Source organism: Notolabrus celidotus, chromosome 5 (genome assembly GCF_009762535.1).
Source record: "Notolabrus celidotus isolate fNotCel1 chromosome 5, fNotCel1.pri, whole genome shotgun sequence".
NCBI lineage: Eukaryota > Metazoa > Chordata > Actinopteri > Labriformes > Labridae > Notolabrus > Notolabrus celidotus.
Window position 1 is genome coordinate 24,717,444 of NC_048276.1, and position 14,673 is coordinate 24,732,116.

Genomic DNA, 14,673 nt, shown 5'->3' on the forward strand with positions numbered 1-14,673 from the left:
TCGAAATCTTTGCTTGCATTTTACTAACTCTAAGATATGTCTGTCTAAAAGTACATCTGAGTGTCTCACACATATATAGAGATAGAGATACAACATAATCTGCTTAATGAAACCATAAATTGTAGTTCAGAACAGTTGGTGGCTATAATGTACCTTGATGATGGCTGCCATCAGCCATTGAACGACAAAGGAAGAAGAGGGATCTATAAACTCTGATTTCTAAAGACAAACCTGTTGACTGGTTTCAAACCATGACAGCAGGAGCAGAGGTGTTAAGTAACAAAGTAACAAAGTAACAAAGTAGCAGTACAGCTAAAATTGAGAGCAAACATACAACAAGGGTTTTCATGGCCATGGTGTTGCTTTTCTGTCAAGTCTAGGTGTAACAGATTCAAGCTAGCAGTGACTATGTTGTTAATGTAACGCCGTAACTTGTTTAATCTCTTCAGACCTGTTAAACTGCAACAGTGTTAACTTGAAAACTTAATTAAGTTAACTTGAAAACTTAATTAAGTATACTTAAGGGCTGTGGGGAAAAAGAGCACTGGACAACTTCTACTGTGCGTCGTGATGCCTTTAATGACCCTTCATCAACATAGGACAACAGCACATCAAACTCGTGACACATTTACTTAAACTCAAACCATATCACCCTGAGCAACCTTAAAGAGGCAGGGCAATATATGAAATAGAAGTCTTTCAAACTTCAAACAAACAAAGACTCAATGATACAAATACTTAGACCAAAAATAAAATCTCATCTTACATTAGCTAGCATAGTAATTACTATTTGCCTTTGACCTGTCTGTCTCTTTTACTGAGCAGGTACTGTAGGTTATGATATGGTGGTTATGATATACTAAACCATGGATGCCCAAATCTGATTTTCAGACTGTACACCACAGTTCTAATATTGCAACTTATGACACATCTTGTTTCATATAAACACAGGCGTTGTCAAAAACTTGATTTCCACTCGAAGGGGTAAAAGGAGATTAATGATCTTCCAGGTCTTGATGATATTGATGATCCCTGTTAACTGCCGCAGGAAAGGACAAGATGCACATCCTCCAAGCCATTGAACAAAATCGAAAATTGCTGGATACGGGTTAAATACAACTGAAATAAGCAGAATCTTATCCCCAGGAAATGCTTCCAGCCTGATTTGTAAGTTGCAAATCTAACCTCTCAGACTTTTTTGTATTAATGTGTAGTCTCTTCGTGGCTTTATGCCAACAAAAAATTGTGAAACCCATACAAATCAGAGACATCAGTTTCCAAGAAGTGGACTCTGTAAATGTGTCTCCGGCTTTGCAGAAAGAAAATGTATCCATATTCAGAACTGTCTATTCTTATGAACTGACGATATGATCAACATATGAGCAATCCTGGATGATTAATAGTGTGATAATGATCAAAACTTTTGACTACTTCATCTGTCACTATCCAAGAGCTAAAGACCTTACTCTGGTCAAAGCAAGAACAGGCCCACTGATCATCTTATTAGGTAGCACTTCGTATTGCTAAGTCCAAGAAGCCCTGCACCATTGCTGAAGACCTTACCTGCAGCCACCGACATACTCAGAGAGGTACTGGCTCACTCTGAAGCACAAAAACTGAAAACTACACCACTGACAAAAACATTTTCAGCAGATTGTAGACTTATCATCTGACACAAAACAACAGATCACAGCTGGTATCAAGGTAAATGAGCCCTGCATTACAGATTCACAGAAATGGCAAACCATATGTTTTTACTTGTTTATATTTCATATAATCTGTAATGCAATGTTGTTTGGTATGCACACACTGAAACCGTTACATTTACAGTCTTGACTCTTTATGAGCCCTGCAGTAGTTCCACTGATGTTGCACTTCTGTTTTTGATTTCTGCAGAAAAAAAGCTGCTTGTTAAATGAATGTGAGAGGAAACATTATCCCACTTTTCATTTTTGTTGACCATGCTGTGTTTCATCATGTTGACAGTGGTGTATCACTCTGTCTCAGTTCCAAACTGCACCATTTTACATTGAATAAATTAAAGTAATTGAACATTTTCAGAAAAGTAGGCTGTGAATTGTTATTACACAGGTGGTGGTGCGTCCTATGGCTGGATAAGGGGAGAACCTCCGCCCAAGTACACTATGTGCTCACTTTAAGTAAGAAGAATAAGTTATACTCCTGTACTTGCCCTGGTTTCTATTTCTATCACTTCAGGGCACATCCTTAACATCCATTTAATTCTTGATTGACGTTGCCCCCTTTCATTGTACAGCAGGGTAACATGATCTGCATGAAATCACTGATACCTTATCACTGAGAGGATAAAAGCACTCATTCTGCACATGCTCAGTTAGACTGCCCTCTTTATTAGAAATGCACAACACATATTCAACACATGAAGCTTTTAGAGTAAGAAATTGGATCAGAGTATTTTTCTTTGTACTCCATATTTGTCATATTATCCTACACTGTAGAATAAAAGATACAACTCTCTGTTTCAGAGTTAAGTTGCCTTAAAGCAACACGGTTATGTGTCAGTTTGCACACAGTGTTGTGTCAGGGCTTTCATAAAATGTTGTTGCAGCTGTGTCCAAGTACTTAAAGAAATACACATTTTTATACACAGATTAAATTATTTAATAAATGTATACATTTATTTGTCCATATCATTAATTTGATGAATATTTGTAGAAAAAAAGGAAGTGAACTAAAATGCAACATGCTCCTCTTTTACTGATCTCAAAGTGAAATACAGAGGTATTTATAACATCTGCACATTACCTCATAGTAGGCCTATACAAGTCCACATCTCATAAGGTATTTATAGATACATTATACCATCAAAGTATTTTATAAATAGAAGATTCTATTATTTTTACTTTTGCTGCAGTATTGTAACGTTAAAATGATTGTACCAATCTCATCTTCACTGAGACTTTTACCACTCATGTTGATGTAGTGTTGAAGCTTTTTAATGTCATGAATTTGATTTTTGAGCATCTTTCGGGGCTGTTTATGCCTCTATTGAGAGAAAAGCACAGCGAGAAGTAAACTGGGAGACAGAGCAGAGATCCCTGATGATAATAACCCATCAACTCAAGTGCCTTAACATGTTTGATAGATTTGTTTTTAAATGTTGCACCTGAACCCCTCATTCATTTGTGTAATAATTAATGGGTATTAGTAATGAGATGACAGATGAAAGTTTATTTCATATACATCTTGTAGGACTAGTCATTGAATCTGACTATCTGTGAGTTAATGAGAAACGTGTTGAACTTTCCACAGTGTGCAGAATTTTTAAAAGATTTTGACAGCAACATTTTTACAGTCCAGGGCCACTACATCTCCTTAATGTCATAATATTTGACTTCACAGGTTGTGGTTGTCTATTACCATTCTCCAACCTCTTCTCAGGTGAGGTTTGAAAGATATTGGTGGGAAAACATCAGTCTTCCGCTGCCTCCAGGAGACCCTGAAGTGAAAGGAGGAGCAAGTTATGATCACCAGGGATGCACACATGCACACTCTCCATGCATGTTCTGTTCAGCTGCCGTTCAGTGTCGCTATTTTCAAAGACAGCATTCATGACAAAGCACCACATGTGAAAATGAAACTTCGCACTGATGTCTAATCACAGCTTTGATCTCCTGATGCTTTAGCTGTGACAACATACACTGAAATCTGTTCGTCATTTTTCGTGGTGCATACAAATAACTAATATACAATGGTGCAAAGCAAAGGTTTCCACAGTTGAGCAGCACCGACTTACATTCATTCTGAGAGTATTAAATGGTTTTGTAAAAAACGTTACACAGTTCAAAATACACCCACACAATGTGTTCAATCAAGATAGCAGTTCCGATGAATCTCAGCACACGGATCATATGTAAGACCTGGGTTCTTTTTCTCCAAGAAGCGGCAATGGTGCAAAATCACAAATGCATTGTTTGGCAAAAAGAACACTTGACACTGTGAATCATCTTGACGGTGTTTGGTGACAGTTCCCCCTCGAGCCTCTGTCTGCCTCTACTTGGAGCTGGTGTACTTGGTCACAGCCTTGGTGCCCTCGGACACGGCGTGCTTGGCCAGCTCGCCGGGCAGCAGCAGGCGGACGGCGGTCTGGATCTCCCTAGAGGTGATGGTGGAGCGCTTATTGTAGTGCGCCAGGCGCGACGCTTCTCCCGCGATGCGTTCAAATATGTCGTTGACAAAAGAATTCATGATGCCCATGGCCTTTGAGGAGATCCCAGTGTCTGGATGCACCTGCTTCAGCACTTTATACACGTAAATAGCATAGCTTTCTTTCCTGCTCTTGCGGCGCTTTCTGTCTCCCTTCTTCTGGGTTTTGGTCACGGCCTTTTTCGAGCCCTTCTTGGGCGCAGGGGCGGATTTTGCGGGATCAGGCATTTTCTCTTTGACTGAAGAGCCTCTGATATATAAGTAAGGGACGCAACTGTCAACAACGCCCCCTCTTCTGTCCCATATTTATAACATAGCTGTGCAAATGCTTGTGTGCCATTCCCTCTCTGCGATTGGAGCGCCTTGCTCACGAGGACTGTCATTACCAAAGGATTCGCAGCGCCATTGGTTCGTACGTTTCAGTTTCAGTCCGCCAATCCGAGGAGGCTCCGTAGTTTATATACCTTCAGCAGTGAACTATTACGTAAAGGTTCAGGCTTATCCTGACTGCGTTTCGCAGGGTACGGTTTTGATCCATAACAACATCTTGAACAATCATGTCTGGTAGAGGAAAAACCGGAGGCAAAGCCCGAGCAAAGGCCAAATCCCGGTCTTCCCGGGCTGGACTCCAGTTCCCAGTGGGTCGTGTTCACAGACTGCTGCGCAAAGGCAATTATGCAGAGCGTGTAGGAGCTGGAGCTCCGGTGTATCTGGCTGCCGTGCTGGAGTACCTGACCGCTGAGATCCTGGAGCTGGCAGGCAACGCAGCCAGGGACAACAAGAAAACCAGAATCATCCCCAGGCACCTCCAGCTGGCCGTGCGCAACGACGAGGAGCTCAACAAGCTGCTGGGGGGGTGTGACGATCGCTCAGGGAGGTGTGCTGCCCAACATCCAGGCCGTCCTCCTCCCCAAGAAGACGGAGAAACCTGCCAAGAGCAAGTAAAAGACTCCCCGCAGGCCCGGGCTCATTCGCGGCCGCTCTTTCCATTACGGTGTTTGTTTTTTGGATCTCAAACCTTCACATAGGAGAAGCAGTGTTCGGTGTTGTTGTTTCTACAATGAAAACAGACACTGGCTTCTCGTCGGGACTATTCATAGACTGCACAGTGCTGTTGTTGGCTCTGGAAAATGGAGGCGCTTTCAGAGGGTGATGAATGCAGTGGAAAAAACACATTCTTAATATGGACCAATTTTAAAAGGAAGGATTGTTTTAGTTCCGCAGTGCTGCTTTAAAATGTGCACATTTGTTACATTGTTGTGTTGTTTATGTCATGTTGGTGAATAAATGCTCTGTAGCCCTTTGGCTCAGTGCGTAACATTCAGTCTTCATTTCTGTTGTTGATATCGGGGACTTCGCAGTGAACACGGCGCATAGATGGGCTGAATGTCTCATGTTTGGAGTTGATGACTTTCGATTATCTGTTTTAGGCAGAGAAACACTCTGAAATGGGCGTTTACCTTTGATCAAGCATGTCATGATTGTTGATTACAGCTCAGTCACGTGATCAGTTAGTCTCTGCTTGAGTTGAGTGAAGCTGTCTTACTGACATATTTCCTGGATGACTGGTATGAATCTGGTTATGTTAATTCACAACATACTCCAAAATGTTTAATATTGCTGAACTTTAAACAACACCTGAATCCATGCAGGTTGTGATATGAACTCATTCAGATCATTAGCATCAAGTCTCTCTGATTACAGCTTATCAGTCTAAAAACAATAACCCACATGTATCAACGAGCAATCAGTCAGTGTTTAATTTGCATATATGCTCAAAGGGCTGCTATAATTATGCAATTTGATTATCTCATAACTGTTTAGAACTGACATGTTCATTTGTCCCTCTTTCTGAAAACAGGCAGAACTGAGCAAACATGCAGGTCTGAAATCTGTTTAGTAATAAAAAGTTAGAAATAAAGGATCAAGCATAATCCAAATCCAAGTCATATTGACCTAAAATCCAACCTTTAGAGTTTCTCATGGCTTCACTCTGTACTGCATGGAAAAGAGATCTATCTGGAGGAATACTCCACAGCTCATCTACGTTCAGCATCCATATTTTGTTCTGTCTGAGGATAAAGATTGTGAGCTCTGAAGTTATGAAAACTAATGTTTTGGGGTAGTTTGCTGCAGCACATTCAATCTCCCCTGACTTTACTTATTAAGATTAATCTTAACCTTTGTTTTGAACCTTTACAGAGCACATGGAGCGTTATCAATATTCAGTTATTACAATCTAAATGGACTTGCACTTCATAAAAATTAAAATCACACACCTGAACCAAAACCAGTTTGAACATGATTAAGTTTTGATAATATAGAACTACTGGATCACACTCTGATTTGCTGATCAGAGGGAAGGAGAAAAAATTAACTTCAAACAAAGGAAGTACTGCATTCACTTTAATCTTCCTGCATGTCCATTAAAGGGGCTTTGAACCTTAGAATCTGCAGTAGCACCAAATTCAGGGTACAACCAAAGAAAGCTTGTAGTTAAAGGTTTCTAGAGACACTAAATATGAGAGAATACAACTTTCATGCCTGTGTACAACAAAGGTGTTTTGAGGAGAAAATGTATGCAAACATCTGAAGTAACTGCATAATCTGGTGGATGTTAAAGGGTAGATCATAAATTTAAATACTTGTCTTATACTAACAAGCTGATATTTATTGTTTAATGATTATGAAATGAGTTCTGTTAACCATCAAGTTTGTCCTTACAAGATATCTTTCTTAAAAAAAAAACCTTTGTAACTGTGAAACATATTCAAACATATTTGCAGAATTAATTACCTCTTAGTGATTAAATACAGCTATCACTTTTTATTTGACAGTTAAGGATCATATTCATCTGTATTCATATTTGTGAACCAATTGACTTTAATATTTGCGGTCCCTTAACACCACAGATTAAAAATAGTGTCCCTGGTGATCCAGCAGATGGCGCTCTAAACATGGACAATTTTTTTTTTTTGCCTTAGTTACAGTCTTATCATTTACTGTACAAATTAGACAGACTGACCTCTTGTAAAGATGTAAGTTATGACTACAGCGGTCATAGTTCTCTAAGGAATCCAGAGCTGCTCCCTAATAATATACAAAATATTGTTTGCATTTTAAGTTTGATACATGATGGAGGATTAGAGCCACATCAGGGAATGACAAAGAATTAAGATTTCGACAAAAAAGTTGTACATTAATGAGAAAATTTGTAATACTACAAGAATAGTAGGGATTTTATGGATTAAAGTCATGATCAAAAAAGTCACACATTTATGAGTATAAAGTTATTAATTAACAGGAAATTAAATCCGTAATTTATGTGATAAGTCATATTTATGAAAAAACAGTTTCGATCCATGAGAATAAAGTTGTAATTTTACGAGAATAAAGAGTAAAGTTGTTAATTTATGAGAAGTCATAAATTGATGCAAAAGATATATTTTTTAACTAAAATAAAGATTTTTTTTGAATAAACTCATAAATTAACTAGAATAAAATCACAAATTTATGAGAACAAGGAGACAATTTTTGAGATGTTACAAGAATAAAGTTGCAATCTTCAGAAAGTAAGTCAGAAAAAGGTGCAAATGTGCGAGGAGTCAAATTCTTAGAGTTTAAATTTAAAGTAATTCATTTTGAGGATAAGGTCAGAATATCACGATCATCATTTGGGTGCCAATTGTATTGGTGGTTTGATAGTACATGTTATAGTCCTTGTCGCAGCGGTCTCTGGTTCAACTCCAAACCACGGCTCTTTGCTGCATGTCTTCGTGCTACTCTGTTCGCCACATTTCCTTTCTCTCTCCGGCAGTCCTATCGATACAGGCAAAAATGTATCAAAAACACAACTTAGTAAAAAAAAAAAAAAGGAAATTAATGAGAACAAATTGAATATATTCACCATTTTTACAGTATTTTTTTAGTCATTGTAGTGAAGGAGAGGAGAATACTGAGGACACATGCCAGTGAACTTTTACACAAGATATCTTCATGAAAATGTGACATTGAACTTAAGACAGGATCCTAATGCAAGACTCAAGAGGCAGGCAAACAATCTGTTTATTCTGAATCAAAGTTGGTACACAGGAAGGCAGTCAGAACAGGCTGAAGTGTCCAATATAGGTGAGAAAAACAAATATGCACACTGGTCAAAAACAGAAGGACAAATACAAGGCAGATAACCTGGAACTCTGACACAAGGTATACAGGATGGATTTGCATACAGGGAAGGGGAAACAGGGCTTAAACACACACTGAGTGAGGATAACAAGACACAGGTGAAGCACATTAGGGTTATCAGGGGAGTGTCTAAAATGTCTCAGTATCCACAGGATCGGTTTGGCTGAGGCTGTGAATGGTTTATGAATACTTGTGGTAAAACTTATGAAACTGATACTGTTGAGTTCACCCAGCCCACTCCAGTTTGTACTATCCCCCCATGGCTTTACCCTGAGGTTGTAGTAGACAAGAGAATCCTTAAGATGAAGAGAGAATGGAGAATATAAGTTGGGGAAAAGCAAGTGTACATGACTAGCAATTATTTTAGCTACCTCAAAATCTACGCAGATGGGTCTAAGAACACAAAAGGGTGTTTGGGAATTGCCGTGTAGACCAGAATTTTGAAATGCATGTGTCCAAAAGACTCTCTGAGGAGGGGAGGGGAGGGGACCTAGGGTGGGTCACACAGGATAAAATGACACAATGTATATGTTGGGGAAAAGGAATGATGACTGGTGTGAGAGTTGTGGAGTGAGAGAAAATGTTGAACATGCACTTTAAACTGCAACAAGTATACAGCTAAGTGAGTATGGTTTGAGCACAGTGCAGCAGGTCATGAGCCTGGCAGGACTTTTAGGAACAAAAGGAGAAGCAGAGAGGACGTGTGCAGTCAGGAAGGCGCTCTCTTTTTGTCAATTGACGCAAGACTGACAGGCTTTAGAAGGTAAGTGACATGATGCTACACTCTCATTTACAGTAGGTGGCAGCATGCACCTACAAGTAGTTGTGATCAGCCATTAAACTTAAAAAAGACTTAAACATTCCTGATGTTTCCTGTCTTGTGTTCTTGAGTGTGTTTTCACTTGTGTGTCTTAGCTCAGCTGCCAGTGTTTCCTGTTTTATTTTGGAATGCTTGTTCCTGTGTCTCGGGTTTAGCTTTACTTCCTGCCATTGTGTGATATCCTCCACTTTGATTACTCTTATTAGTTTTACCAGGTCTCTGTCACACCTGTCTTGAGTGTGTGTTGCCCCTCTCCTTTTGTCAGTTCTTGCTGTGTCTTCCTTGTGATCTGTAATGTTTCTTGTGTGGATTTTCATTGTGGATTTTGTTGGACTTTTTCAAGGTATGTTTTGTTTATTAAACCCTTTTTATTTTGTTCTCTTTTGTTTTGCTTTCAACCGCGACACACAAAGCAATATGATGCAGCAAGACGAGCGAGTTCCACTGGAACATGCAAAAGAATAGATTATCAACAAAAGGTTGTGTCAGAAAGAGAATGTGACGCTTTTAAAGCAGTTTGATACTTTCTTGCAGAGGTATACACCCAACTCTACTAGAATGAGCATAAAGCCAGTTAGTGTTATTAAGTGGATTGAGGGGAAAGAAAGGCTGTGGGCCGTGTGAAAGGTTTTGAAACTGGACCACTCAAAAATATGATGAAAGGGGTGTGATTGCTGTGATGTGATCACAAGATAGAGGAGCTGTGCGTCAGATGTGGATGGTGTCCGAAAAATTGAGGAACTGGTGTCGGCTGAGGGTTTGATTCTTGAGCCAAGGATTTGAATTTCTGAAATGAGAAATGGGAGAGAGAATCAGCCACAGATTTTTGGTGACCTAGAATGGGAGCTGCTTTTAATATAAATTGATTTTGAGCTGGTATTAAAGTGAGTTTACGGATGACCTGGTTGTTAGAATGGATGAGGATGATCTTTTTGGACCACTCATGCCCCCAAAGGAGGACTGCAATGACAACGCGATGCTGCTCAAACAGAGCTGAGGAGAGTTAAAGGGACATAGTTCAGGTGGCCACTTGGAGGTAAACCATCTGCTGTTGTTGTAACCACCAAAACCCGATGGAGATGCGTCAGTGAACAGATTGATGTCTTTGGGGTGAGAACTGTGATCGTCGTAAAAGAAAGAAATGCTGTTCAAAGATAAAAGGGAGTTACGCCACAACCTTTGTCTTCCATCCTTCATCCAGAATGATGTGATCATGGAGGGAAGGGACAGCAGCAGACAGGGAGAGCAGGTGGGAGAGAAAAGACCAGCCTTGGGGATGATACAGATGGCAGAATTTCAGTGACCAAGTAGTGACAGAAGCTAGCATTCAGTGCAACGGCTGGCAAGCAGGTAATTGGATATGTGATGGAGTTGAGTTTGAGGCCGAGAAACTTGATAAATATACGGGGCCCGATTGTCTTTTCTGGGGAGAGGGGATCACATGAAAAGTGACATGATGGAGGAGAGGATGGTGGGGAAGTCATCCAGTAGGTGAATGACATATGGAAGTTTGTGATTATTCAGGAGGAACCAGCAGAGTGCTTCGGAAAGGGAATCAAACATTTTTGGGGCTGCTTTTGCATCCGAAGGTGAGACCAACTGCATTCTACTGGTGTGAGTCCGCTTGAACAAGAAGGGGAGGGGTGTGTGAGTTGGGAAGGGCCGAGGGGTGTGTAGAGCTCTCTAATACCAGTGAAAGAAAAAAATGGATGGTTGAAGAAGCTGAGCGAGATCTGTGTAATTACCTGGCAGGATTTGCTGCCTGAGGAAAGGTGAGCTAGGGGAGGGTCATGTAGCCACAAGGAGGATGAACTGGGAAATGGCAGAAGCTAAAGAGAAATTATAAGGGGTATGGAATTAATGAGAGGAGGGGCGAGAGGACCGGAGGTGGATGGCGCTCATAGGGAAATATGCAATGGGGAGTTGGAGAAGGGAAGGGAGGGAAAAGGGAAGAAAATGATTGGAGGCTGAAGAGGGAGCAACTTGACTTGGAACTGAAGAAGCAATAGGAAAGGGAGTATTAGTAGCAGTTACTGTGGAAGGAAGAGAGGTAGGAACTGTTGGAGTGGATGGACCCAAAGGGGCTACATTAGCCATGGTTGAAGGAAGGGAAGAATAAAGGATGCTTGGATGGAGGGATTTATGAGCAGGAATGGGCTGAGTAGGTTTCTGATCAATGGAAGAAATTAAAGATGCAAAGAGATGAGAATAATTGGATACAGGGGAAACATGAAAAGAGGATGATACAACCTGGTCCTATGGAAGGGCTGTGGCGGTAGGCTGTGTCGTGACATCATCAGAGCGCTGTGCGCTGGTAGCACTTGGCAGAGAACCCGCAAGTGAGCGGCTGGCTGCGACAGCAGAGGCAGGTAGAGCTGAGATAGCCTGGACTTGTTGCGGGTGCGATGGAATGGAATATTGTTACATTTGAGGGCGTGTTGAAGATGGCTGACTGTCCAGTCAGAGATGGATCTGTGATGAGGAGCTGAAACCGTTTTGTGTGTAGTTGCTAGTCAATTTGGCTGCGAATTGCTGAGCGTCGGATGCTGGGTTGATCAGAGTTACGGTGTCTGGGAGATTGGCGTCTTCTCGCTGCACAGGCTAGGCCTCTTTTTGGTGATGGTGACTGACCCGAGCTGCTGGAAGGAGAGTAACGGACGATGTTACGCTGGGGTACTCGGACCACAGAGCGGAGACACTTAAGTCTGATTTATACTTATGCGTCTCCCCTCGGAGCAGGGGCTGACGCGGACATGAGCCCCACATAGTTGTGCGTCGATGTGTCCGTGTCACGCAGCAACAGTGTGGTCTCTGATAGCCGGTCGCCTCCTACCGGCCCCGCTACGATCTCTGTTTACTTTTCCACAGCGATTCAGAGCGTGTTATGATAATCTACAGCTGATAAATGTTGCTGTTTATCATGCAGACATGATTACATGAAGAATAGAGAGGAGGAGATGAAATACACGGCCGATGTGCGGCCGATGTCAGGGATCCGGTCCGCATTGATTCGACGTGTAGTTACATTTTGGAGGAGGTGCACGTCAGCTACGTGCATAGGCCTCTGAGTAGGTACGGGAGCTACGCGGACCCCCAGCGTAGGGTACGCTGTCGATTCGACGCGGAAGTATAAATCAGCCTAGGATGACAGTGTGGCGGTGGTGGAGTGGGAGCCACGAGGGAGAGTGGTGATTCAAAGAGAACATAAGGATCTTCGAACAGGTTGCTGTTGGATGGACTGAGGATCAGTTTGCAGTCCATTGTGATAAATGTCTTTGTTTATTTTTTCCTGGAAACTTTTAAGTACACTTAGAAAAAAGAAAGTCAGTCTCAGAATGAGTTAGGCAGGCTTATATACACAGGTGCAGATAATTGCACAGGTGAAAGAGATAATGAGCTGCAGGTGATTAGACTGGTTTAGACTGAAACTTTGCTGTTACATCAAAAGGTAAATATGCTAGATAATTTCAAACTGATTTGTTTGTAGTAGTTATTCAGCTTTGCTGTTTTCTCAGTGCATGATGTGTATTCACGGTCTGAATACCTAGAGAAACACCTGGAAGATATACAAACTTCAGTGTTTGAATATCCACGGATCAAGGTGTCTATGCACAATTTTTTAAAGGCATGTTTTGGATAAATGCTTGAATGTGTGTGTCCTACTTCAAACATACTGTTGCTACTTTTACATCCTGAAGTGTATCTGGAAGTGATTGGGATGATTCCTCAAGTCCTTTATCAGAAGGTAAAACTCGCCATACTCCCGTCTTGTTGTAGAAGTGGGTGGGCCCCGGTTTTTCATCTTGTGTTTTCAACAAGTGTTGTACTATTGGTTTCTATAAAAAATAGGAAAATAAACACGTCAGATCCAGTTTGCAAAGTTTCTGTGCATAAAGTTTAACAGATCACGGGTCCAAAAAAAGGCATCTGGAAGAAAAAGACTCAAAAGCCTTTAGACCCAAAGCTGAAGGAAAAAACAGGGGATTCTCATTCAAATAATGAAAGTGGGATTTTAGTGCTCTGTCTGAAGTTACTCTACACTGCCGTTAAAGTGAGCAACTGCTATCGTCATCATGAATTAACTCTGTCTGCAACCATAAATGTATAAACAACGTATAAGAAAGAATACACAGAGAACATCAATGTCTCCAAATGAGTATCAATGAGGTATATTTTAGTTTTCTTTCATAAAAACACAATGTTGGCACATTTTTTTCTTTCTATAAAACAATATACATTCACAACTGGGATTGTCAAACATAAAGTAATCAGATTCATTTTGTTACACAGTACGCGAGCCTGACACATGTAAGTGCTCATGACAGTACATCAAACCATGCTGTTCAGCTACATTCATTTGAAGAATATGAGAAGCTATGCAGTATACGACCTTGCACTTTCTTCACTGCATTCACCTTCATGACTATCTTTAAATACACATTTTTTATTCTCTGCATCACAGTGAGGTTGTAGGTCATGTCTCTAGGCTGATTGCCCTCTAAAGGTCCCATATTAATGTCTTTTTTTTTTTTTAGCTCTTTACAACATGAGCTAGTTTTCTTTTAAACAAGGTTTTGAATCAATTTAGAAAAAAGACACCACAAATTCAGCCTCAGTGGAGGGTCTGCAGACTCTCAGTCATTTAGTTCAACCTTAACTTGACTGTTTTGTAAACATGTTAGTCCAACTGAAATCATCAAGTTGAATTTTTGTTATACTTGGACTAGCATACCTAGATAATGCTGTTGGGATTGATTTTCTTTTTCCTGCATTACACCTCAATCAGACCAAATCTGGCCCAGGTGTTTGCATGGGCTTTGACCCTGCATGAATGCATAGAAGGAAGCTGGGTTGCATACAAGATGAAGCTATCATATCTGAAAGGGGGCATATCACCACCTAGTGTAGCTGGAGTGGCTTTATTTTTGACGAGAAATGGATTCCTTGTATACAGGGACAAGGGCAGTAATCCAATTAAAAAGCCTAATTGAGCTTTAACACTAACTCAACTTAACTGCACATTTAAGCGTACTGAGTTTCTAATCTCATTAACCATGCAGTGATCTGAGTGGGCAGAAGTGCTATGATAATGAGGGGCGGTGCTGATTGGCTGCCTGAATGTTGTCTTAGAGAGGAGGTTGCAGAGCGGTACCAAGCGGCAACCTCCGGTCTCAAAATATGAAGCCCATGCGGAAGTGTTATGAACTGCAATTCATTGAGAATCCAGCCTGGTTCAAAAATGGCTTGGCCTTACGAAGCTAATCTCTCTATCGGCACACACTGTACGGGGGGTGAATTTTTTTCTCACGCGACGGATCAGATGATATTAAGATTACAAGTTTTGCCCAAATAAGGACATGACTGACTTCATACCCGATCGGGAACACATAGCTGTTGACTAAGAGGCTAAAACTCCGCCCCTTTACATCCCACTCTGCCTGGTTGAGTGCCGCATTTCCAATATGGCTGCCGCCGTCGATTGG

General features: G+C 41.0%; 2 protein-coding genes across 2 annotated transcripts; one reads left to right on the forward strand and one right to left on the reverse strand.

Annotated features, from left to right (window-relative positions):
* Positions 1 to 3,190: 3,190 nt before the first annotated feature.
* Positions 3,191 to 4,479, reverse strand: LOC117812468 (histone H2B 5). Its single transcript, XM_034683214.1, has one exon. It carries the CDS (start codon positions 4,411 to 4,413, stop codon positions 4,033 to 4,035), a length of 381 nt encoding a protein of 126 aa, XP_034539105.1. The 5' UTR covers positions 4,414 to 4,479; the 3' UTR covers positions 3,191 to 4,032.
* A 174-nt stretch (positions 4,480 to 4,653) lies between these two features.
* Positions 4,654 to 5,509, forward strand: LOC117812467 (histone H2A). The gene is given in 2 exon segments (XM_034683213.1): positions 4,654 to 5,036; positions 5,038 to 5,509. Coding segments are annotated over 2 exon segments (387 nt in total). The 5' UTR covers positions 4,654 to 4,742; the 3' UTR covers positions 5,131 to 5,509.
* Positions 5,510 to 14,673: the final 9,164 nt, after the last annotated feature.

Excerpts from the sequence above, each read along its gene's own strand:
- LOC117812468 (XM_034683214.1), bottom strand. The coding sequence starts at position 4,413 with ATGCCTGATCCCGCAAAATCCGCCCCTGCGCCCAAGAAGGGCTCGAAA.